At 52.5% G+C, this 25,887-nt stretch overlaps 1 protein-coding gene across 1 annotated transcript in view; it reads right to left on the reverse strand.

Moving 5' to 3' along the window:
• Positions 1-284: 284 nt before the first annotated feature.
• Abcg1 (ATP binding cassette subfamily G member 1) overlaps positions 285-25,887 on the reverse strand; it is a 61,849-nt gene continuing 36,246 nt past the window's right edge. The window contains exons 3-15 of the mRNA XM_031347229.1: positions 25,771-25,887; positions 22,649-22,781; positions 19,226-19,276; positions 14,054-14,199; positions 12,749-12,872; positions 12,080-12,194; positions 10,330-10,478; positions 10,074-10,175; positions 9,160-9,328; positions 7,522-7,622; positions 7,175-7,333; positions 5,418-5,536; positions 285-4,410 (exon numbers count right to left, since the gene is read on the reverse strand). Of these exons, the coding sequence (XP_031203089.1) occupies positions 4,182-4,410; positions 5,418-5,536; positions 7,175-7,333; positions 7,522-7,622; positions 9,160-9,328; positions 10,074-10,175; positions 10,330-10,478; positions 12,080-12,194; positions 12,749-12,872; positions 14,054-14,199; positions 19,226-19,276; positions 22,649-22,781; positions 25,771-25,887 (1,714 nt within the window). The 3' untranslated portion in view covers positions 285-4,181. The remainder of the gene's footprint in view (positions 4,411-5,417; positions 5,537-7,174; positions 7,334-7,521; positions 7,623-9,159; positions 9,329-10,073; positions 10,176-10,329; positions 10,479-12,079; positions 12,195-12,748; positions 12,873-14,053; positions 14,200-19,225; positions 19,277-22,648; positions 22,782-25,770) is intronic.

Here is a 25,887-nt window from a genome sequence, read left to right on the forward strand (position 1 = left end):
AGCTTCATGTTCCAGGGGCTTGAGCCTCACCTGGCGCTGCTGGAGACCAGGGTCACATGATCACAGCAGAGGCCTGTGGGTTAGGCATCTCAGGGAACACAACCCAGAAACAGTTGCACAGAAAACGCTGCAGAGAGCAGGCCGACTGACTCCACAGTGGGTCAGACCACACCACTGATCAGAACTCTTTATCAGGCAGACCCATCCATCTTTAGTCGGTGGAAACGTGGATTTGACTCAAGCAAAAACCCGCCAACAAATCACTTGGAGCCTTGGACACCGAATGCACATAAAAACTTTATATAAAATACTTTATTAGCCGTTTTATGTCTTCCGAGTATCTAACTTTATATTGACACAGTCTGATCCTTGAGCTCCCCCCCCAACCCCTGCTGGGTTCCGTTTGTCTGTCTGTCACATTCTCATTCTCATTTAGCTGGTATTCATCAATAGCCTTGATGGGTTTTCCATTAGAGACCTTCCATAGGCCTGGATGAATTTTGTCTTTCCTCCGTGGAGTAAAGGTGATAAGGAAGGCGTCGAAGGCCAGTAGGCTACTGACATGAAGGGAAAGCCATACAATGACTCTGTCGGACATGTGCAAGAGTGAGCCTGCACATGTGCACATACGTGTGCACTTGAGGGCATGTGTAAAATCATAGACAGACACTCACTCACAAAGTATGCAGACACCAGTGTGTCTGGCCTGAGGTGGCCGCTCGTGCTGTCTTGGGAAGCTCGGCTAAGGTAGTAAAGAACGAGGCCACCCTCACTGAGACACAAGCAAGGCAGGCCTCTGGGTGGGCTAATGACATTCATCATGGGCCCTTGGGATATAAATCCCTCAGGGGACAGAGAGCAGACTGGCCTCTCCCTTCCGCCTTCTCTTTAATGGAGTGCCTGACCAAGGAGGCAGCCACTGCGCCCGAGTTGCATTTTGCATCTGTCTAATGCCTTTCGGCCTGTTTACAGCTGTGTAAACAGCTGGAAACACCAGGAAGCAGGGACTCAAGGTGTCTGACTGGGGCTCGGGGCTCGGGGCTCGGATGACCCTCAGCCTCTTGCCTGCCCCTCTCCATTCCAATGTTACACAGAGACACAGGGAATAGTAGCTGCCCAGTGGGGTATAAGCCCTGAAGAAAAAAAGTCCCTTCCCTGGCCTCAGGACCCGGAACAACAAGGGGGTTGAAATCAGATCTAGGAAGGTTTGAGGGGTAATTATGGGATGGAGAAGCCAGAAGGGACTGCATGGTGCCTAGATACTCCCAAGGGAAGGTGTTCATCTCCAGTCTGGTTTTTCTGTTGTCAGGGGCACACTCGGGGATTTTCAGCTTTGCAGATATTGTCTGCCCCTGGCCCTGAGTTGATAAAAAATGACCTTTCTGGGGATTTCTAAGCTTTATGTTCCATTTTCTGGTCCTAATGGGTGCCTCTCTCCACCTTCAGGTGAGGAAGGGAGATCCTTGCACCTACTGTGCGCAGGGCTCACTGACTCATCCCCTTCCCGAGAAGTAACATTGGAGAGTTGAAGTCTCTCTGGACAAGGGATAGAAGAGGAGGGCAGGAGGCTGGGGGGTGGGGTGGGGGGCAGGTAGGGGGCAGCGGACAAAGAAAGGGGCTAGACAGGCTAGTAGCCCCACCCTTGCACGGAGCCTTTCCTGAGCCTCAACCTGGCAGGGCCCCATAGGCCTCTCACTGACAAGGTCCCTGTAAATTCTGTCTTTGGGCTTTTGGTTTTTGTTTTACATGAGGACTTTTGTCTTAGCAGCTAACAGGAGGCGGTGGTGTAGCCTTAAGCCCACTGCAATCCTTCCTTTCAATTGATGGAACTCAACTAGAGAGGAAAGGAAGGCTCCCAGGGAACCCAACTGCAGGGGAAGCCTGACTTTTAACGTCAGCGTCAGGAGGGTGCACACTTCCGGGTATCTCCTACCACGACTGAGACGAACTGGAAGAGAAATCAAAGGGAAGAGTCTGGACATTCAGACAGCATCTCTGGGATCCAGGCTATGTCTGGGGAATAAGCTGAGCCACGTACCTCGGCCCCTGCGGACACTGGATGAGGGACGAGGATGCAGAGTCCCCTCGTATGGCTGTCAGCCTTCCTCAAGTCTGAAGAACAAGCGAGCAATGCTAACCTGCTGGCTGACTTCTGACCCCTCGCCTATTCTGGTCAGCATCCTTTACCAACTGCCCGGTCACCCTGCCCCACCCCCCCCCACCCCCCAGCAGCCTGCCAGCCCTTGTATCCTGAGCCCAGACTCTGCGCTACGGAAGGACCCATGGCACCCTCACTTACTCACGGAGCAGTGACAAGCTGTTCTCAGGGTGGAGGAGAAAGCTGGACAGGAAAGAACTCCTCCAGAGGCGGAGGAGCCCTGCCAGATTCAAAACATGGCCCACCTTGCCTGTGACTGACAGCACAGAGGTCTCCGGGGAGAAAGGTAGTCCCTGGCAGAGCCTGCCAGGCATGACCCACCATACCAACCCATACATGCAGACACGGATGGAATGGGTTCTTCGGCACCAACCTCACCAAGTGTCAGACTGAGGTCTGCCCACCCAACACCCATTCCTTTCAGCTCATACTTCGACAGAAGCCAATTCCTCTCTGGATGCCATGCCTAATAATCTTGAAATTCAATCAAGAACTTTTGTCTTTTTTTTCTTTTTTCTTTAATGAAGACTTTTTTTTTTTTTTTTTAATAAAGGCGAATCGTGTCCCTGGTTAAAAGCTGAGTCTAGAAGGCAAGGCCGTGTTTGTATAGAACAAGCAAACTGAAAATTACATCGTGATACGCATTTCAATCGCGTCCTCTATAAAAAAGATCTAGGAGTGTAAAAAATAAAAAGAATCTCTAAAGAGTCCCAAAGCACATTACCCATGCGGTAAGTAAAATTCGACCCTTATCATTCTCTTACAGATGAGATACGGGAGCGTCAAGGCCACAGCTGAGGAATCTCAGGACCTGTCAAGACATGATCTAGTGCAATTACTTACAGGTGGGGAAACTGAGGCTCACAGGGATTACACTGACCTACCCGCAAAAATAGAGACTTTTGTAGGAGACTGACCCTAGGATGGCGGGTGCTCTGGAAGAGGCGAGCAGCTCCGTTTTCCTAACGGGGGCATCCATGGCACCTCCCCTTCGACTTAGCCGGCCTGCCCGTCTTTGACAGCCCATTGCTCCCCTCAAGTTTGAGGGACACACCTGATAGGTCCCCAGGCCGGCTTCCCAGGCTCGGTGGAGGTAGTTAATGTGATTCATGAAGAAAGGGAAAATGGTCTTTAAAAATCGACAGAGAGGATCGAGTATTTCTTGGGCAAAATGAAAAGTGGCCGGGAAGAGTTTTTATGCCCGTCTAAGTTTGCTTAAAATAAGAAGCACGTGAGAAAGAAAGTCTGGAAGGAGCCTGCGCTGATTTCCCCCAGCACTGCCTGCGTTGCATTGCATTGCATTGCGTTAGTCCCTGCTGGCCCAGCGCAGCTGGTGTGATGTCTCCCTCGCCTGGAGCCTGCGTTTGACCTTCTCTGATTTTATCTGGGAGCCCCACCTCGGTGACTCTGTGGGACTCTTCTGTCCGTGTCTAAGCAAAACACATCTTTTACCCTGAATAAGTCCTCAAGAAGTGCTAAAAAGATCTCTTGAAGTGAATGACATCTATCGACTTTGGCTCGGAAAGTGACTTCATCAGAAATGAGAGGAACTTTAGAAGGCTGAGACCTTAAGGAGAAGACAGTCCTCGGGCGGACTCCATGGCCGCTATGTGTGGACTTTTCCCCCAAGACGTCCTCCTCTCTGGGGACCAACTCGGCCAACACTCCTCCTTCTGGGCCAGTGTGTCCTGGACTCCGGAGGAAACCTACTGAGGAAGCCTCCTGTCCCCAGCTGGAGCAAAGAATGACGTTCTAGGCCAGTTGTATTTTGAATCCCACATGTCAAAAAAAAAAAAAAACAAAAACAAAAAGCCCAACCGTCCTACATCTCCCTAGTTAGAAAAGGAAACGAACAGTTCCAACCCGGCAGGCAGAGGCGCTCAACACTGGTCATCGTCGGCCTGCGTGTCCTCCAGGTTGGGTTGGGAGAGTCTGTGTCACCAGGAGCAGGTACACTGCTACCTCCCAGCAGTGCCCTTGGTCACAATGTCTGCTTTGCCTCAGTGCTGGCTCGGAGGTGTTTTTACCTCTCAGCCCGGATTTTGTATCTGAGGACGAAATAGGCGATGAGCCGCAGGGAGATGAAGAAGATGCCCAGGACAATGAAATCCAGGTACAGCTTGGCGTTCTCCACGTCCAGCTCCCGGAGGATGGCCTCTGACTTCTGGAAGTGGCACGTCTCCGCGATGTCGCAGTGCAGGTCCTCTCGGTCCAGGCCGTAGATGGACAGGATGACCCCCTCGAAGCCGTATCTAGGGAGAGGAGGAGCGCCGGGTATGAAGGGCAGTCCTGGCTGAAGGCCACTAGGCTGGCTCTCCTCCACACTCAGCGGCCCCCTCCCCTGCACCGCTTCCTGATTTTACGGCTTCCTGAGTCGGCCCTGGACCAGCCTCCTACCTTTGTTTCCAACCCCATTTCTTTCAAGGTGCCAGAGAAAATGCAAAATGGAATGAACCCCCGCTTAAGCCACTGGGGCGATAAATAAAAAAATTAACATCTGGCTTCCTTCTGAGCCTGTACACCTTTTCACTGTTAGGTCCTGTTATGGGTTTGGATATCCTGGCAAGAACACCGGGGCATTTAAATAAAGCCTCTTTGGACCAGCCTTGTTTTGCAGAACAAAAGGAGGGCTTTTCACTTGAAAGGCGCTGGTGTCCGGTTTCCCAGGATTGGCAAGCGTGCAGGCAGCTGAAACGCTGCACAACGGCTTTGTGTCTGTCTTGTTCTCCTAAACAATGTAGTGGGGTCTAAGCTGACACTCAAGGAAAGAGACACTTGTTCCCAGCCTGGTCCTTTGTGACGCAGGGAAAGAGCTGCAGCTGAGGGTCGGAGGTTGAGGACACATGCCAAGTCCTAGGGGTGGCCATTGACCGCCCAGGGAATGCCCAGGGTGCAGAGCCACTCAGCAGAGGGGTAGGACTCTGGTAGACCCTGGACCCAAGTTGCCAGAAAATTCTTGTTGGAAGGCACTGGGGTGTTTGAGAGAGAGCGTGCTGCCCCACTAGGTGCTTTGTTCATATCTCATTGAGGCACTTTTTCCAGAAAAATACTGACGCTCCCTTGGGAATACTCGGAATATGAGGGCATATCATAGCATCTTCAGGGTATGAGATCGTATGTGCGTGTGCGCATTGGAGACGCACAGAAAACTAAGGGAAACATAAAGGAAGATCCTTGGAGTCGGATTTAGCTCCATTATCGCTCAGTTCTTGGACCCGCCCCCACCCCACCATGCCCCTGCCACCACGCCCACAGGTACCTGACATATGAGATGTAAGACATCCACTGCAGGTAGGCTGGGATGGTGTCAAAACTGACAAAGAATCCGGAGAAGAGCAGGACAGGGATGGCTGTCACGGGACCCACAAACGTCGCAACCTGGAGTGAGATGCAATGGGATGTGGGACATGATGGGCACTCAATGCAGGGAGGGAGGGATGCAGGGGCGGGGGGGGGATATCCCACCCATTCAGGTGACCCCCGAGAACAGCCCAGTGGCTGGAAAGGAAGTGGGTCAAAGGGCCAAGACCATGATGGTGGTCAAGAATGTTCCCTGGCGGGGCAAAAGTTAATCTCCTGAAGAGAGGCCCTGAGACCCCAGCTGAGGAAGGGAGCAGAACGGAATAAACAGAATTTCCTGAGGGTGGAGGCCAATAGTTTCTGGGAGTGGTCTCTGAGGAGTCTCAGCGATCAGTTTCTAGCTGTCCTTTGGAGCTGACAATTGGGTAGGGCCACCTCTCTGGGGGTGGGGGTGGGGAGGGTCCCACCTAGAGGCAAAGATGCTGTCAACAACCCGATCTGGCACCAAATGCCAGAGACACTTTTCAAGGATCCCATGGAAACCTACTAGATGGGCCCCTCTTCTGGGGTCCTGCTGTCCTCAGAGAGTTAAAGGTGACACCCAGACAGGCTGCAAGCAGCAGTTCTCACCTGCCAGGCTCTATGGGAAAGTCTCTATGGTGTGGCTGTGCTGGGTGCGTTGTATGTCGTGTGTGTGTGTGTGTGTGTGTATGTGTGTGTGTGTGTTGTTCAGGAATGAGCTTCAGGACATCCAGCACCTGGTCAGATACACCCCCTGGGGTCCAAAGCTCTAGGGGGGTTCTAAGAAGGAGAGATGGAGGGATCAACATTAGAGGATAAAGCCATCTATGGAAACAGCACGGTTCTGATGCCTTCGTGGGACTGGCACGGGTGCATGGGCCACATTTCAGTGAGAGGTCAACTTGGGGTGACAGATACTCTTCCACGGGCCTGATCTGAGGCTGGGATACCCCAGCCACTTCTCCAGGGTGGGTGTTGTCTTTGGCCCTCGTACAATGCTATGAGACAGATACAATGGATGCTTCCACCTCTGAGTGAGGAACCCAGACCCTGGAGGCCAGGGAAGCCACTGTCGGGAGGGAATACTAGAGATGAACTGGGCCGCCGTATGTGGTACCCAGGAGCCCTTGGAACATGGCACGAGACCTCAAGAGCCTCCGATGGCGTTGGTTTGTAAGGGCAGGGGGAGACAGTTGGGGGAGTGACTGGAGATGAGGCCAGGCTCAAGGACAGAGAGAAGAGCTATGTGAGGCTCAGGGTGAGGTGAAGAGTGGGTACCCACCATTGGTGTGCCAACGGGAGGCCCAGTGGGCCTTATTGAGGCAAGGCTGGAGGTGTGGAGAGCCTGGCCTCTGTGCCAACTAGTCAAGGCATCTCTGGTCCCTAGTCTTCCCTAGCTGTAAAATGGGTATGCTTAGTATGCCATGAGAGCTGACATTTAGAAAGCACTGCAGGGTATTCCTGTCTGGGCATGTGCAGTGCATGTCCCTACTGTAAGAAGGTCATTCTGACCGATGGAGGCAATGCTAATTCGTTCCTATGAGAATAGCCTAGTGAAGACTCCTAGAAGCTAACAACAGAGTTAAGGATCCGGGAGACTACTGAGCCCCATAGAACCATGTTAGATCGGGGAGACAGACAGAAGCCCAGCGCTGCTTAGCACTCCTCCCCCCCACCCCCAGGCCCCTACTGTACCTGCAAGGATGTGGATGCAGCTCCAATCAGTAGGCCTAAGGACTGAGCCACCAGTGAGGTCATAGTACCCAGAGCAGCAAACAACACGAAACGCACAGCGTCCGACGGCTGGGACGTCATCCAGTACACGATGCTGCAGTAGGCCACGGGGAACATGATCTGCAAGTACAGAGCCTGTGTCCCTGGGGGCTCTGCTTGTCTCCCACCCCTGGGGCCCTTTCTGCTGCAGACCCCACCACGCCCTGCTTCTCTTCTCAGCGGAACACTCCTGGACACTGGTCCCGCCCGGTTCTGCGGGGTGTGGAGAACGTCTGCTCCCCCTTGCAAGTCACTGGTGGCCCGAATACCTGAAAGGGGACATCCGCCATGGTCTTTGCCAGGTAGTAGGCCTTCAGGCTGTACCAGTAGTTCAGGTGCTCTCGGAGGAAGACACTCATCTCCAGGGGAACTACAACAAGACGGCGGAAGAGACTGGTTGGGTAGGCACAACCAGGGATTCTGGTACGCGCACATGGATGAGCCCTGGCGCTTCTGACCTATGTCACAGTGTGGGCCCCCAACACTCCAGACCTCAGACTTTAAACAGAAGATGAAACCTAGATTCACTGGTCTAGGAAAAAACCCACCAGCTAGCTAGCTGTTTCTCTCTCTGTCTCTCTGTCTGTCTCTGTCTGTGTCTGTCTGTGTCTGTCTCTCGTCTCTCTCTCTGTCTCTCTCTCTGTCTCTCTCTCTGTAGTCCTGGCTATCCTGGAACTCACTCTGTAGACCAGGCTGGCCTCGAACTCAGAAATCTGCCTGCCTTTGCCTCCCAAGTGCTGGGATTAAAGGCGTGCCCCATCACTCACCAGCTGTTTCTCTAATCTCAAGAGCTACATCTTTAATCCTAGCACTTGGGAGGCAGAGGCAGGCGGATCTCTGTAAGTTCGAGGCCACCCTGGTCTACAATGTGAGTTTCAGGATAGCCAATGGTACACAGAGAAACCCTGTCTCGGAAAACTGAAAAACGTCCCATGATGCTTTGAATGAGAAACGACCCCTGCAGGCTCATGTATGTGAACACTTGGTCTCCAGTTAGTTGTGTTGTTTGAGGGAAGTTACAGATCCTGTAGGAGGCAGAGCCTTGTGGGAGGAAGTGTATACTGTAGAGGGGGCGGGGCTTTAAGGATTGACAGCCTTGACCCATTTCCTGTTTTCACTCTCTGCTTCTCGAGTGCAGCTAGCTTCCTGCTCCTGTTGCATGGGGTTGAGTGGCACCTTCCAGCACCATGACAGATGCTGGCTCTGGGGCTGGACACCCATAAACCCTTTCTTCCCTAAGCTGCTATTGTCTGTGATTTTATTTTATTATAGCAGCAAGAAGGACACCAATCCAAGTGGTCCCATGAAGACCCAGAGTGGACCAAGTCCCTGACAGCACCAAGTGTCCTCATGGTGGCTGGTGGGACCATGGGCTCACCAGCTCTCTAATCCAAAGTGGCCAGAGCTGGCCATCCAGGCTATCTGAATACCTGAACTCTATTGGTCAGATAGGCGCAGCCAAACTGAAGGTCTCTTAAATAGCGGACTTTGGGGAATTGCCTTCCACCGTGCCTCCTTTGCCTTTCACCGAGATTTGATCATTGGTACTAAACACAGTATTTGTGTATGTGTCTTTGTGTGTGTGTGTGACACATATATGCAGATGCCCACAGACCAGAGGCACTGGATGCCCTAGAGCTGTGAGCCATTCAACATGGATGCTAGAAACCCAATTCGGGTCCCCTAAAAGGGTAGTATTTTAACCACCGAGAGCCATCTCCTGAACCTACTATCCTATAGTTTCTTACCCAGTAGTAAACACAACACAACCTGTTTTGTCAGCATAGAAAGGCTGAATTTGAAGCATTCAGACATTGTGGGCCTGTACAAGCCCCACATGGTCCAGGCAGGGCCTCAGCCACCCCAAGCCTAGGCAGGAATTCCAGCTGAAAGGGAAGGGCACTCACAGGTCAACACAGTAGGCATGAGGGCAGCAAACATGAGGAACAGCATGGAGAAGAACAGGAAGCCGGAGTTGCTCAGGACCTTCTTGGCTTCGTTCCCGATCCCCAGGTACAGCAGGCCGATGAGCAGGCCGATCCCGATGTGCGAGGTGATTCGCAAATGTGTCAGGACCTAAGGGCAGGCGCAGCAATGACCCAGTGCCCAGGAGAGGGGGGACAGGGCCAAGGCCACCGGAAGCATCGGATTCTGACTCCTGTGACAGCATACGAGACACCTGCCCTTTCCTCCAGGGAAAATAATCCGAGTCCTTATCAAGTCCATTCATGCACACACTGAGCTCATGTACTACTAAACAGAAATTACTATACTTCGCTGCATCTATTCAAAGCTGGCAAACAAGGCCGGTCTCCCTGCAGAGGAGACAAAGCAATGCTGGGGATGGCTCTACGGGAGACCCTCACTCGCTGTGGCGTAGGTTGCTATGAGCCTGAGCCCACAGGGTAAAGTACAGGTCTTCCAACTCAAGGCCCTGAGGCAATACGGGACTTCAGCCTTCCCAGGTAGGCTGCCTAGTGCCCACTGGACCGAAGTGTTATTAAACGTCCACTATCTTCTGCCTCTCTCTCTGCATGATCCCAGTCCTCCATCTCCCTCTAGTACTTTCCCGCAGGTCCATACTAGAGCTATCCGGTTTGGGGTTTGGAGTGAGAAGAGAGATGGGGACAAGCCCATCTCGACCCACACAACACATGTATGAGAGCACAAGACAGACACTGGGTCTTGTGAACACAGACGTCTTGGGGCCTTTTGTTACTGCAGCGCAACAGTGGTAGCTGACTGATGCAAACTGAGAAACAGTGACTTGAAAGTGCAGTGGGTGGGGAGGTGGGGGGGGCGAGGAAATGGACATCCTTACCGAGTCCCGCATGATGCTGAGGAAGGTCCTCTTGAAGAGGATGCAGAACTGGGTGAGGCAGCTGGCAGAGAAGCTGTGGCAACCTTCCATGGAGGAGGAGTCCTAAGGACACACAGTGAAAGGTCGTGAGTAAGCCACTTGCTTGCCACGCCCTCCCAGGCCAGGAGCTTGTACATGCCATGCAGCACGGCATGTGAGCTACCCACAGGACACGCCTCCAATCTCCAGACCTCTCCCATCCCTTCACCTGCTTTACCTCTTCAGCAGGCCGGTGCCAGAGAAACGGGTTCACGTCAGTGTCGCCCCCGAGATCTCTCTTATAGTCAGAGTCACACATGCCCTCCCGCACGGCTCTCACCAGGCGGCTGTTCTGATCCCCGTACTCCCCTGATGCCACTTCCATGACTGTGGGAGACACAGAAGGGGAAGTGAGGCAGGGGCTTCTGGGAAGGATCAACGCGGGGTGCTGATGGGAACTGAAGGTCTCTGACATTTGGTAATGGCACAGCCCAAACGGCAATGGGAAAACTTTAAAATGAGTTACGGTGCTGGCTGGCGGATTGCCGACCGATGTCCACTTACAACCTCCCTTCCTCCCGCTGCCCCGGTAAACCATTCACGGTATCAGGAGGCCAGAAACGCAAACCCATAAATGTGCATGCATCTGCACCACGACCACCTAGCTGTACAGCATACACCAAATGCCTGCTCTGGACCAGCATGGGCTGGAGCGGAGGAAGCAGGGCTCCTTGCTTAAGTGCTGAGTATATAAGATGGTCCACAGCGGAGGGCTGCTCACAGCGCTCAGAGTCCACTACTCTGAGGCTGGGGACCCCTCACCCCCAGCAAACAGCGTCTCTCCTGGCTTTCCTCACCCTCTCTGTCCTTCCTGGACCCTGTGCAAGTTCCCTCCACCTAGACTTCTGTTGTCCCTGCTCACTCCACGGTGAGGACAGTTTGCTTCCGTCTCAACACCTCTATATCCCGCTCCTTCCTTTAGCAACCTCCCAGTGAGCATAGCCCTCATCTGAGTACCACATTGCCGATGTCCACGGACCCCTCCTCCCCGGTACCCCTTAGCAAACGAGTGACCGCCTTTCTATGTGCACATCAAGCGGAAGCCAGGATACATCTGGGCCAGCATCACGCACAGCGCTGAGCAAGCCTCCAGCACTGCCCGGTCCATCTCTAAATTCCTTGGCTATTCACATCACTCCTAAGTGTCACAGCCCCATTTTCCTGCCAGAGGACCACTGGGGAGAGAAACCCCTGGGAAGAATGGGGCTTGCTCACCTCACCAGATACCAGCCATCTTCCCATGGGTCCACATTTCTCCTCCTTCCCGCTTATCCTCCTCTCTGGGATTCCATCCCCCCACCCCCGCTCAGTGGTACCCATCACTGCTTCTCTCTTCTCTTGTGTGAGGGAATGAGCCAACTATAAACAAGTCCTTTCCCTTGGCTTTGAAATATGCCCCGTTCTTCCCTCTAAGGAGAACTTTACCTCACCTGCCTCCTCCCCTCCCCACTCTGTGGCAGCAGTCTGCTTCTTGTAGGTGAGAATTTTTTTTGGACCAGGGGCCCCAGGACACAATTTGGGAAGTAACATATGGAACCCCAGGAGCTGTGTGGCCAGATATCTGAGAGGAATAGAGCTGTGAAAGAAAAGCCATAAATAAGGGCTGTCCACCTGGGACCTCTGGGTGGCTCTAAGTAGCAAGGTGGCTTATAGGGAAGCAGTCATGGATGTAGGGTTGGTCCTAAGCTTAGTGACCCGTGTCCACATAGAAGGGTGAGGCCATGCAAAGATGGGGCAGATCTTGGTCATCAGACAAGTCCTCCTGGAAGAGAGGACCGCCCGGAGTCCTCACAGGAACTACCATAGAACGGCCCCGCCTCATTGGTTAAGACGCAGCAGTAACTCCTGACTTACACATCTGATCAAAGTGGGACAACACAAGACTGAGGGAGATCCCCTTTCCTTCCAGCTAGGTGGCCTCTACTCACCAAAGTCTGCCGGGTTGTGGTAGGTAGGACAGTTCAGACCCAGGTCCCTCAGATACGGCACGAGATTTGAGACCTTTCCCCGGTATACACACTGGCCTTGACTTAGGACATAAAGCTGAGAGAAAGCAAGAGAGAAAAGGCATCAATCACACAGCAATGGTGGTTCTCACTCAGTCAGTTCTTCAAACATTTGGCCAGTGAGTCATTCATTCACTCACTCACTCACTCACTCACTCACTCACTCACTCATTCATTCATTCACTCATTCATCCATCCATCCATTCAGTCAGTCAGTCAGTCAGCCAGCCAGCCAGCCAGCCAGCCAGCCTGCTCATGGATCAGCCAGCACTCAGTCAGTTCTTCAAGCATTTGGCCAGTGAGTCATTCATTCATTCATTCATTCAGTCAGTCAGCCAGCCAGCCAGCCAGCCAGCCTGCTCATGGGTCAGCCTTGTCAGTCAGCCAGTCAACCAATCAGTCATTCATCAATCAGTCAACCGGCTAGTTAACCAATCAGTTAGCCAATCATCCTGAAAACTAGCGGCAAGAATACAGATCCAGGGTCTAAGTTTTTCAGGCTATCTCTGTCCTGTCAGGGATCTTAGGATGGAGTCTGAGGTAAGAATCTGGGATAGGTGAAGGACCGGGACAGGGGAGGAGGCCACGTACCTGGTCAAAGAGCTCAAAGAGCTTGGCGCTGGGTTGATGGATGGTGCAGACGATGGAGCGGCCGCCCTGGGCCAGCCCTTTCATCAGGGACACCACTTGGAAGCAGGAGGCACTGTCCAAGCCACTGCAAGTCAAAGACACCGTGAGATGCTAAAAACGTGCAGGACGAACTCAGTGCCCGAGGTCTTGGGGGAATGGGCAGTCACTGCTGAGGGAGGACCTGTAGCCGCACCTCTCCAAGGCTGGGCGGGCTTTTCTCAGCTCCTGGAGCTATTCAAGGGTGACACCTCCACAAGGGCTGTGTGTGCCCCGTGTTATTTCTGACAAGGATACAAGAGCCCAGAAGATTCTCAAAGGTCTGGCTGCGGGATGGGGGAGGGGATGCGGGAGGGGATGCCCACCTGCCTTGGCCAGAGACATCAGAACTGTCTGGGTAAATAGCTGGCCTCCAAAGTAAACAGAGAGGCCTGGCAGTCAGCAGTCACAAGGCCACACACCCCTCAGCCCGCTTGGGCAGTTAGGGAGGGGTAAGGGTACTCCTGATGTTTTACTGACTATACTGATGTCTTTTGTGGGCAGGCCGAGTCCTAAGGCTTTCAGGGTTTTGCCAGTATCTGGCACCCCTGGAGTGAGTTCTCTTTTCTCCTGTTTGAACACTCCCAAGCCCGTCTTGCTTTGACTAAGGAACTTCCAACAAGGGGAAGGAGTCATAGTGGGCACCCCCAAGCCCTGGCTTTCCTCCCGGGGCAGTGAGCCTGTGAGAGGCAATTTTAAAGGGTTCTTGAAGTTGTTTCGGGAGGCCCACTGTGGGCCAGGCATTCAGCTGAGCTGAGGTAGATGTGAGCCTCCCTGAGATGCTGGGGATGGCTCTCAAGTTCAGTGGGCATCCACAAGACGAGCACCCAGCAGGAGTGCCCGAGACAGAAGTCAGGATTTGCATGGTCACATGAAGGCAGTGAGCCACTCGGAATGGGAGAGAATTGCTAAAAACATAATAGTCTAGGCCCCTTTCTCAGAGCACTAGCCTTCAGGAAACTATGCCACTGGGAACTCGGGAACAAGGGAGTGACAGACACTACGAAGGGATGTTTCCAAACTCCAATAACTCCACACTCAGTACCCCAAGGTCCCAAATACCCAGAAGCCTCTGGGCCAGTGGCTTTGTCCTGTCACCCCACAAACGGGGCACACGCTTATAGTCCCTCCGAGACAGTGAGGCCATCTCCAAAACCTCAGAACAGACTCTAACGTGACTCTTCCCTGTCTCTTTCTGGTCAGCACTCCAGACACCAGACACAGGCTTACCTGGTGGGCTCATCGAAGAACATGACAGGAGGGTTGTTGACCAGCTCGAGCGCAATGGCCAGACGTTTCCGCTGGCCACCCGAGAGGCTCCCGGTGCGCGTGTTGGCACAGGGCAGCAAGCCCAGGGCTGTCAGGATCTCCTTGACCTGTGGGTGAAAATACCCGGAGCTTCTATTAGGAAACAACCTTCCAAGTTTATGGCCGTCAAGTACACACGCAGAGCCCTGTGGGATGTCCTGTCCTGGGAACAACCCCGACTGTCCATACACACAAGTCTACAATGCTGGGCTGTCCCAGGCCACCCCAAGTGAGTGGTCCTGCCTGGAGAGACAGGCGGAACTGTCAAGAGGCAAGAAGTAGCGTTGGGGGGTCCAAGCCAAGGGCTGGAGTCTTTGCAAATCCTCCGGCTGGTGACCTAATATCATCCTTCTTTCCTAAGCTGAGCCTAACATCTAGCATGAAGAAACGTCCTATAAATATTTGGTCAGTGGATGGATTAATGGACACATGAATAGGTGGATGATCGGGTCTGTGACCAGCACCAAAGGTCAGTGAGCGTCACACAGTGATGACCTCAAAGTGCCTTATTGGAACACTGGGCACACAGTAGGTACCCTATCCCAAACAGCCACTACCTCTGTTTCTCATCTCATGTGAAGCATACGAACAATTCCCTTGCGAGTTCCCTAACACGCACCCTGAGCCAGCTGTGTTATGAGGCCACTCGAACTGTGCACAGATAAATGTCCCAAGGCAGTGAGCAGATCTGTACTGTAACTGACACAGTGGCCACCTCATGCCCAGGGCCCTGGGACAAAGGATGAGAAGAATAATAATAACAGATATAGTTAGTTATACATAGTGTCCTCTGATTGGCCCACGATGGTGACCTAGTATTGGCTGAGAGAAACAAATGGGTCAGCAGGCTCCTGGGGAGCAGAGGCTGATGCAGCTGCCACATCTCTGCCAGGCTCCTCTCCAGGGCACTCAGTGATTCCCTCCAGAGTTTGCCCAGAGGCAGGACAGCTCAGAGGGGGCCAGGCCCTGGTGGCCATCCCAGGAGGATCTTGGCCAGTGGCTTCTCTGGGGAGATGAAGTCATCCGAGAGGAGAAGAAGACACGAAGGAGAAACTTTCCACTCTGGACATCTGCATTGTTTATGCGTGGTCCGTACAAAGTGAAACGCTGGTTGGGAGGGCCCCTCAGAATCCAGTGTTGGTGGGGCCGGGGACCCTGGTTCAAGTCCCACTCTGCCTCTTCTCGCTTATAGCCCCAGCACCATGGTCTCCTTCTAGAATGCCACAGCTCTGGGAGATAGGTGTCAACCTGGGAACAGCTTCCGTGTGGCTAACCAGGAATGGCCAGAGAGGCAGGGCCTCCATGGGTAGCCCTTTCTTTTAGGCATTTTTGCTTCTTGCTGCAGTGTCTGTGATTTTCTCACCACAAGGATTCCAGGCTCTTCCAGACAGCTAGCTGATCCTGCAGAGTGGCTGGGGTGGTTTCCTCCGGGGGGCCAGCATTCCATACACAAAGCGCACCCTGATTTCTTTGGGGAAGCTCAGGACACGTAAGTGGAGATAGAGCCCACCAGTTGATGACAGTCCTTATGCCCACACGATGCGTTTCCACATATAAGCATCAGGCCTGGTCCGTTCTCTCCAACCTTGTCTTAGAGGTGACCCTTTCTATATCTATATAGACCCTATCTATAAAGTAGTCAGAAAAGAAAACCAAACAAAACAACTCCACAGGTTCATTTCTATGTCTCCCTAAGTAAGAAAACAGAACAATACAAGAGAAAACAAAAATCCCCACGGCTACTTGCAATCCAAGTCCTCCTGGAGCCTCGTGCCCTCTGGGGACGGTCTCAGAAGCCCAAGACTGCCCATTGTGCTCTCCCTCTCAAGGAAGCAGCTGTACCAGAGAGCTCCTCGGGGCCGAGGGGCCTTCTGGGAAACGACGCAAGCTATGAACAGCATACTCCACGATGCGCTAGAACATTCCGTTCCGTTGTTCTTCCGCGCCCTATACGCAGCATTCATCGAGGTGCTGCAGGGGCTGATGGGAAATGAGTCAGGGTAGTGTCCTGCTGCAGAGCTGTCCTTTGAGATGCCTGTTATGGGCTCACGGGAAAGGCAAGAGCTGTGGTCATCCAAAAAATCCCATAGCAAGTGGAATTTCTGGCCCCACACACATGCCAAACATGCGATGGCCTCCGACCTGCATAGTTGGCTTTCTGGGACACTCGGCATGGGCTATGGTTGAAGGACAGGTTTGGGCTTGTCTCTCTCGGGGACATTTCTTAGAGCAGAATGATGAAGGCTGGAGGATCCTGTCAGATTGAGGCTTAACTATGAGTTTTTCCAGGCTTCTCTAAAAGATGCCGCTCCAGCCGCAGAGTGGGCTCCTGGGGCCCTGACCAGCACCCAGGAGAGGGAACTGAAGCTAGAAGTTAGACTCTGACGGTGCCGAAGAGCATCAGAGGCAAAGATGGCACGGGAGGCCAAATGCCTGCCTCGAAGGGGTCACCTGCTCAGAGTCCCGAGTCCAGAGAATTCGGCTTCCCCAGCTGCATAGGAAAAGGCTGGCCACAGGGCCACGGCTGTGGAGAAACAGCCCACGCCTCCATCTTTCCATCCCGCACTCACAGAGATCTTACCAACCTGAAGACTTGAATGATACTTTCTTCTTCAGCCAGTGCCTGAAAGGTGGTGAGGCTCCAAGCATGAGTTACATAGGCTATCAAGAGAAAGTCAGAGAAGCCAGGGCTAAAGAGGCTGTCCACCTGTGTGGTTAGCTCTACTTCTCTGTAGGACCTTCCCCTTCTGGTCTTCTCATCTCTACACTATGAAAGTCTGTGGCCAGCCCTCACCTTGGGTCTCTGGTTGGAGCCCAAGAGACAAAGCTAAGTCCCCGCCGCTCACCCTCCAGAGAGACCAGCGTCTTCTACATCAGGGAGGAACATCAGCACAGGCACTATTGCTTTACTTGGTAGCCACTGTCAGATACTGGCAAGGCATCACAGAGGTTAGATGGTGTTTTGGGCCCCTGTGGAGTCTGAGAGACTGGTAGATAGGAGCCATCAGGGATGGGAGTTGGTCCCCAAGGCTACCAGAGCCTTCTGGTAAGTCACCGGGAGCCACAAGGATGCTCTAAAGGAGAGAGCTCCCTCTGGACTCGTTTCTGGCTTCGGTCAGGCTCACCACTTGTTCCAGCGTGGGTGGTTTTCCTCCTGGGCAGTGAAGACAGAACGCAGGGCCAGGGGGTGCTGGGGCAGGCATCAGATAAAGGACAAAGGACCCTGTTCTTTGGTCTAGGTCATCTCAGGTTCACCTTGGCACACCGTGTTCTGACACTTGGTTTTCTCTTTCCCTTCTTCTTTCTTTCTAGAGCTTTCTTTTGTCATCCCAGTGGCTGCTTGACTTAAGTCAGCTCGGGTTGCCGTGACCAAGTATTCCAGACTGAAGGCGTAGATACTGGGCACACCACCTCAGAGTCTGAAGGCTGGGTGGTTAAGCTCAAGCTGTGGGAGGTAGTGTTCCTCCCAGCCCGTCCTGACCCCTCATTTCCCGGCTTGCAGACAGCATCTTTTCCTTGGGTCCTCAACAGAAATCCTTCTGAGTGAGCGTATGTCCTGACCCTCCTTTTCTTGTAAAGACAAAGTGAGATTGGATCAGGGCCATCCCAACGACCTCTGCAAAACAGCCTGTTCAGTCTGAAGTACTGGGCTTCGAATTGTGGCACGTCATCTTGGAAGGTCAGCCCCTAAGCCTTGTCTCTTCCTGCCTTCATTCGAAAGAGGGATAGAGGTAGGTCTGGGGGGATGGGAGTCAGTGGGAATGTGGGGGTGGTATCTTTCTAAGCCATGTGATTCAGAGAAGACTGGGGACCTCAGAGTCTCTTGAAGCCCACCCTACAGGATGCGGTCACAAGCCCCATCCTACAGCCCACATGGGACCTCTGCCTTTTCCATATCTTCTTTGTGTTGGATACAAATAGTCCAACATCATCCCCTCCATCTCAGAATGGGAGAATTCCATAGGAATTACTTGATAACTAGGATAAACATTGTTTAGTAGTTCCAGGGAACTGTTTTTCACCCCAGAAACGAGTTCTTCGTCTCCATACCTCACTCCCACAACAGACAACCCCAGAGTGTGAGGGTCCCGTGAGAGAGGAGAAGGGGGACCCTCAGGCTGCCCTGCCATAGTCAGCCACCGCAGGACACACTGTATTAGCCGTGATAGGCACTGAAGGGTTTGGGCTGAGCATGTGAACTGAAGGATACTGAATACTGTCCCTGGCCACTGCTCGTCAACAGCATTACCCCCCACTGCCTGCCCTCGGAAGGGGACAGAAGGCACAGAGAGCATCATGTAAGGGGGCCTTCTGCGACATCTCTCATCTGCAGAGCATCTCAGTAGCACTAGAGACAGCCAGGAAGAGGCAAGAGGAGCTGTCCCAGGTGGCCTGTGAATATGGACTGAGAGGTATTCCCCCACTCTACCCTGGGGACCTCCTGGGGTTCCTGCTGGGGTGGGGGGGTGTCCTGTTTGTTTTCTTTGCTCCTTGAGGGCTCAGGGAGTTGGAGGAACTGGTAAAAGGGAGGAGAAGATGTCTCAGTGAGGCTGAGATGTTTTTATTGTTTTTGTAAACGGCTGGTTAATAAGACACAAGAGCCCAATTCCTCCTTGTGAAGGTATGTGGGCGGAGGGGAGTTATTTTTAAACCAATGATTAACTATCCCCATTGTCAGCGTTTCTCTAAAAAAAAAAAAAAAAAAAAAAAAAAAGAAAAGAATAGTTTAATCTAAAATATATTAAACACCCAAGGGGGTGAGGATTATATCTTCTGGTTATTGGTGGTGGGGTGGGGGTGGTGCCAAGGCTGCAGAACTCTAGATCTAAAAATCAGTCTAGCCACAAAGCCATCTCTCCTGGACTCCAACCACTATACCTTGCCTCACACACATATTCTGATGCACGTCCCAACACACACACACACACACACACACACACACACACACACACACGCACACACACACGCACACACACACTCAAGGGGAGGCAAAGAAAATCAACAGAAAAAAAATCCAGAAGGGAGGAACAAGTCCCTCCTCTCGCAGTTCGCGTGTGCTTGCATCACGCTCTGGGGTTGGAGTAGCAGACTCACCATCTCCCGTCTGCCTTCATCCTTCTCTTGCAGCTTCAGATGTGCGGACACCTGTGGACAAGAGACGACCAGTGAGGCACTGTCTTAGTCAGGGTCTTACTGCTGTGAGCAGACACCATGACCGAAGCAAGTCTTAGAAAGGACAACATTTAACTGGGGCTGGCTTACAGGTTCAGGGGTTCAGTCCCTTATCATCGAGGCAGGGGAATGGCAGTGTCTAGATAGGCACGGAGCCGGAGAAGCTAAGAGTTCTACATCCTCATCTGAAGGCTCCTAGCAGAACCCTGACTTCAAAGCAGCTAGGAGAAGAGTCTTAAAGCCCACGCCCGCAGTGACACACCTACTCCAACAAGACCACGCCTACTCCTCCAACAAGGCCATCCCTCCTAATAGTGCCACTCCCTGGGCCAAGCATATTCAAACCAGGACAGGAGGCCTCTGGAAGCGTGAGGCTCACGGGATCCAAACAAGGTCCACAGCCACACCACAGTCAAAGACACACCACGGTCAAAGACACACCATGGTCAAAGACACACAATGATCCAAAGCCACACCACAGTCAAAGCCACACCACGGTCAAAGACACACCATGGTCAAAGACACACAATGATCCAAAGCCACACCACAGTCCACTGTCCCATCAACTTTTGAGCTGCTTGATAGATTCATGAGACCCAAGAGGTCTCGGCTTCCCACATCCATGGCCTGATAGAGGTGGGCATCCTGGGAGACACATATGGATCTACTATGCTTCCGGTTATCTCTGGTATCCCCATGAGATAACCCAGATGTGCACAGCACAGAGACAAGGAAACCCTAGGCAGGAGGGTTTGAAAATGGCCCGGAAGGGAAACAGGAGCAAACTCGGGACCTTGAAGTTGTCTCGCTGGGAGGATCCGCCGTTGGGCAGCGGGATGAACTTCCTGGTTCGTGTATTCAGATCCCATTTACCAGGACAGTGTGGGGTCCCCAGCCTTGCTTGTAAACCCTGAGACAGACTCAACTGGCCCAGGTTCAGCCCTGTTTAGATTACACCAGACTGTGTTCTTGGGCATACCTGGGCCTCAGTTTTCTGAACCAGCACAAGAATACATTTAAAATCTACCTCATTCGTTAGCGAACTTGCTGAAGGGGTCAGGTCAGAGACAGAGAGGCAGGGGAGGGGACTGAAGAGACCCTGGGCCTCAGAGTGGGACAAAGGTAGTCCCGCATTACTTCCACGAGGCCAGTTGCCCATACTGTGACACGGAGTGTTGCAAGAATGTGTTAGGATAGGCCACATAAAAATGTACAACTACCGAAGGTTGGTAGCCAGCAGCCAGGAAGCAGGGGCCATGGGAGACAGGACCTTGAAGTCTATAAAAGGTTAGAGAGAAACATTCCAAAGGTACAGTGCAAGCCCCCAACTGATTATGTGATTATCAACGTACTTCATAGCAAGACCCGGAGGAGACATGGTCACCATAGAAAAGGACAGTGAAGGAGTTGAAGAGTCAAAGCGATCACATGGCTCAACCAGTGCCTCACCAAGCACTACAATCAGGTCACCCAACACACAGAGGGTCACTCAGGGACTCACAGGACTAGACAAGGACATGAAGAATGAGCCCTGAGGTGAGGGAAACCTCAGTAGGCTGCCTGGCCCCATCCGTGTGCAAATCCGTTTGCATCCTCTAAGCCCACCAAAGCTTTACTAGAGACCAAGGAAGCAGGCAGATGTCCCCTGAAGCCACTGTTCACAGAGACTGGGTGCTGGACAGGTGTCCCCTTACCTAGTACCAGGGCAGAAGAATGAGTTGTAACCCTGCCGGGCCCTCCTTTTCTCTTTCCCCACAAAGCAGGTAGAAGAGCATATCTCAGATCTGAAATCTTAACCCACTTTTCTTTACTGATCTACGACTCCCCTGGAGTCACACAAAGCGCACTTGTCTGGGCTTTGCCCGGTTCAAGTCGTGAACATGAGGGCAAGACCTCTTCGTGTAAGGCCATCAATATGAGCATCCCCCATCTGCTATCAAAGCGCAGAGCTTCCCCATCTGCTACCAAAGCACAGAGCTTCTTCCGATGTCTTCTTCAGGACCAGGGGAGGCACAATCCTACAGAGACTCTATGCAGTGAAGGGAGAGCTGAGAAACAGCGCCAGGGAGGCACGAAGTGAGCCATGACGGGCAGAGGCTACCAACTAGAGCTCAGTGCTGGTTTTTAAGTCGCCCATTAATGAGAGACACTCTAGAGGATTCTTCTACTGACAAGGTCCAGGTCTTGCCCTGCTCCTTCCTGCGATGTTCGCCACCATTCCAGCAACACTGGACAGTCTCACAGATGAGGAAGCCACAGCCAAGGGGGGCCCGTAGAATTTAGATGGGAAACTCAGAGACCCTGGAACCAGAGCTCTGCCTCAGAGTCCCCACAAGGCTTTGGCAGCCCTGCAGCCCTGCCTCACGGCTTCATTCTTAAGAGGCTCTGTTCATCCCTGCGCCCTTGAGCCTAAACTGCCTAGACCTTGTGGGTACCAGGCAATGGCTGACTCTGTCTTTGACCTGGCAGACAGAGGGTCTGATGAGGATCTCAGAGAATGGTCACTCCACCAAAGAGGACGATTCAAGAACGGAGATAGAGGGTGCGCCTGCTAGGCTACGACAACTTGACATAGGTTAGAGACATTTGAAAAGTGGGAACCGCAATCGACAATTGAGAAAATGGTCCCAAGCTGGGCAGTGGTGGCGCATGCCTTTAATCCCAGCACTTGGGAGGCAGAGGCAGGCGGATTTCTGAGTTCGAGGCCAGTCTGGTCTACAGAGTGAGTTCCAGAACAGCCAGGGCTACACAGAGAAACCCTGTCTCAAAAAACCAAAGAGAAAGAGAGAAAGAGAGAGAGAGAGAGAGAGAGAGAGAGAGAGAGAGAGAAAATGGTCCCATCAGATTGACCTGTGGGCAAGCACCACTCCAGGGGGTTGGTAGCATAGGTGCTATAAGAAAAGAAGCTGAGAAAGCCCTAAGAAGCAAACCAGTAAGGAGCATGCCTTCATGGTCCTGCTTTAGTTCCAGCCCCAAATTCCCGGGATGATGGATTACGATTTTAGGTGAAATAAACCCTTTCCTCCCCACGTTGCTTTGGGTCAAGGTGTTTTATCACAGCAATAGGAACATTAACTAAGCAGGGGGCCAGGAGGGACTGCTTAGCCCATGGGGAAAATAGGAAGGTGGTTACCATGGAAACAGTCATTCAACTTAGCGACCAATGATCTCAACCTTGATTGTGACTTTGCCAAACAAGAGCTACTAGGATGCCTAGTCTCGGGGGCTGTGGTTCACATGGCCATGTGGCGGCAAGACCAGGGCTGACACTCTGCTACAGAGAAGGGACCGGATGTGGCCGTGTGCAAGCAGGTCTGGGTTGTGTCAAGGGCAGGGGTGGCTCACCATCATGGCCTCCTGAACGGTAAGATGAGGCAGCAGCATGTCATCCTGCATGATGTAGCATGAGACTTTCCGGAAGCAGCGCAGGTCCCGGGGCATGCCATTGATAAGGACTGACCCCTTCATGCCAGTCTCCCTGCCAAGACAAGTGGAAAGGTGGCCATCAGTCAGGCCCTTCAACCTCCCACCTTCAGGCGGCCTGGAGAAGCAAACAAGAGAGGGGGCCTCTCTCCCTCCTGGACTCTTCCCAGTAGAACCATTCACCATGGCGACAGGATGGAGCAGAGGGACCAAGTGATGAAGAGTACAGCACTGGTACTCTGTGAAGGGAACAAGGAATTAGCAGGGAGACATGCCCCCCACCAGGCCTCTCTCAGAAGACGTGTTTATCACGCCACTCAGAAACGGCTTTTTGTTTGCCTGCTACACAAAGATGCCTGGGGATGTCCCTCAATACAACCAAAGGGCAAAGACGGATACCAATGACTACCCCATCTGCAGCTCAGACTACACGGATACCAATGGCTACCCCATCTGCAGCCCAGACTACACTAACTGCCCCAGGGCTACAAGTGTACTCAGCAGGTGTCTCAGGCTCGCTCAGAGACAGTATTGCAGCCATGACACTTCAGCCCCATGACGGGTCCAAGAACAAGCGGAGGACTTTCTCACTGCAGGTGAGAAGGCTGGGAGCCTCCTGTGTACTGACAGGGATGGAGGGCCACCCAACCTCCCCAGAAGCCACCCTGACAGTTTCTCCTACGTGTACCCATTGGGCCTGGTGCCTCCCAGGTGCTTCCAAGCACCAAAAGAGCTGGCTTCCAGAGGCCCTCCATCTTCCTTCCCACCCAAGGACAGATCTTTGCAGTCCTCCCTTCCTGTGGCCATGGAGAAGAGCAGCTTTATGGAATCTGTAGGGACTGAAAAACTCATCCTGGATTCCGGTTTCCTATGGCCCAAGGCCAAGGCCCAGGGCTTTATAATGGGTCCTACTTTGCTCCCAGGCAACGGGCAGCTCTCCCTGGCTTCCCCTGGGTACCCAGCCTAAGAGGGCTGACTCCACATCTCTGGGATACGCAAGTACCCTTGGTCTTCTAGGAACTGCTGTGGTAGCATGAAAACACAGCCAGTCCCTAGAAACTGTCCCACTCCGCTCCCTCCCCGTCTCCGTTCTTTGATCTTTAAAAGTGAAATGTCATAAAGAGGAACTTAGAGTGATGATTTTGAAAAAAATAATCATCATTTCTGATATTAGGAGACAATTAAGCACTCTAAGAGATGGTGAGACTCATCTTTCTCCCCATTCTCCCAGCAACTGAAATCACTAGGATCACAGGTGTCCATTATTTTTCTCAGGAATTTAAACTAAGTTCTAGCTTGCATCTGAAATGTCTCCCATGGGGTGTGCTTGAACTCTTGAGCCTCAAATTGTAATGCTGATATAAGAGGCTGTGGGGCCTGGGTGGACCAGGGCTGTGGGGTCAGAGGACAGGCCTTTAAAGGCTGAACCCTGGCTCTGCCTCTGGCTCCCCTTTATCTGCTTCTTTGGCAGAGCCAGGAAGTGAGACGCCTTCACTTGTGGGACAAACCCAGGTCCTTGATCTGCCAGGCTGGCCATCCCAAGACTGGTCCCTCTGAGACTGTGAGCCAAAACACAGCCTTCCTCCCTTCAGTGGCTTCTGCTACAGGGATCTGGCCATAGCAACAGGACAGTAACTGACACGTATCCTAGGCAGAGACTGAAACCATGCGGAGGTTTGTATATTTTGTATACCGTATAGACGGTGACTTTTCCTATGCTGTATGCATGTGAATGTGTGTATAGTAAAGCATAATTTATAAATTAAGCATGGCAAGAGATTAATAATTGCCACTAATGGAACACATTACAATGTGTTGTCATTAGTCTTGTCCTTGTACTCTGGGGACATTATTCAGGAAAAGAAGGGTCTATGATGGTTTATATATGCTCGGCCCAGGGAGTGGCAGGATTAGAAGGTGTGGGTCCTGTTGGAGTAGGTGTGTCACTGTGGGTGTGGCTTAGAAGTCTCTCATCCTAGCTGCCTGGAAGCCAAGACTAGCAGCCTTCAGATGAAGATGAACTCTCAGCTCCTCCTGCACCATGCCTGCCTGGATGCTGCCATGTTCCCACCTTGATGATAATGAACTGAACCTCTGAACCTGTAAGCCAGCCCCAATTAAATGGTGTCCTTAGAAGAGTTGCCTTGGTCATGGTGTCCGTTCACAGCAGTAAAACAGGTCCCTTGAACAAAAAACTCCACATCACTCCAGCCAGTCGGACAGCCTAGAGAGTTAATAAATAGGCATAGAGCGCAGATACACTGATGCAGGTCTGGAACAAAGATGGCATCAGATTTCATCAGATTTCTCTTTTGAAAAATGTGTGCAAGTAAAGACTGAAGAGTTGAGAGTGGGTTTTTAATTCTTTCTGATTCCGGTTAGCTATGGATTATTGATGCTGCTACTCCTTACTCTAGTTACCAAGGGAACCCTGTGAGAACAGGATTTTAGAAAACCCTTCTTCAGCACGCCAGCATCATTCACAGGTAAGCAACCTTGGTGCGACCTTGGCATGGCCTTGGGGGTGCTGATTCCCTGAAGTCCTGAGCTACCACGGCAAATGCAAGCCTTGGACGCAGCAGCCCCTCATTCTCCTCTGTCTAACGGTCCAGCGTGCTGTCCTACTGGCTGTCTGTCTTCTGACCTTTGCTTCTGACCATACCTTGACCTTGGTACATTTTCCTGTCCGGAAGGTGGACTGCGGGCTGAGCTTATTAGGAAGCTGCCTTAGTTCGCTTACTTATGGTCTCTTCTTCATACCCTAGGCACGGTCAGCCATCAGCAGGTGCAGACTTTCAGTATTGCTGCTCTGGATGCAAACATGCGCGCGCGCACGCGCGCACACACACACATACACACACACCCCACACACACAGAGGCACGCAAGCACGCATGCACCCAGGTACTCATGCACACACGTGGCTTCCCAGGAGCCCATGCGATCAGAGCTTCTGGGAGCAACCAGCTGACATCATGTTCTCCGTGCCGGCACTGAAGCAGCTCCGCCCCTCACCCAGCCTTCACTGTCACTGGCCTCTGCTCACCTGTATCCTGCCAGGATGTTCATTAGCGTAGACTTCCCAGCTCCCGAAGGACCCATGATGGCCACCAGCTCTCCACTGTTGAATTTCCCAGAGATCCCTTTCAAAAGGGTCTTGTAT

Source organism: Mastomys coucha, unplaced genomic scaffold, assembly GCF_008632895.1.
Source record: "Mastomys coucha isolate ucsf_1 unplaced genomic scaffold, UCSF_Mcou_1 pScaffold3, whole genome shotgun sequence".
In the NCBI taxonomy this organism is placed as follows: Eukaryota; Metazoa; Chordata; class Mammalia; order Rodentia; family Muridae; genus Mastomys; species Mastomys coucha.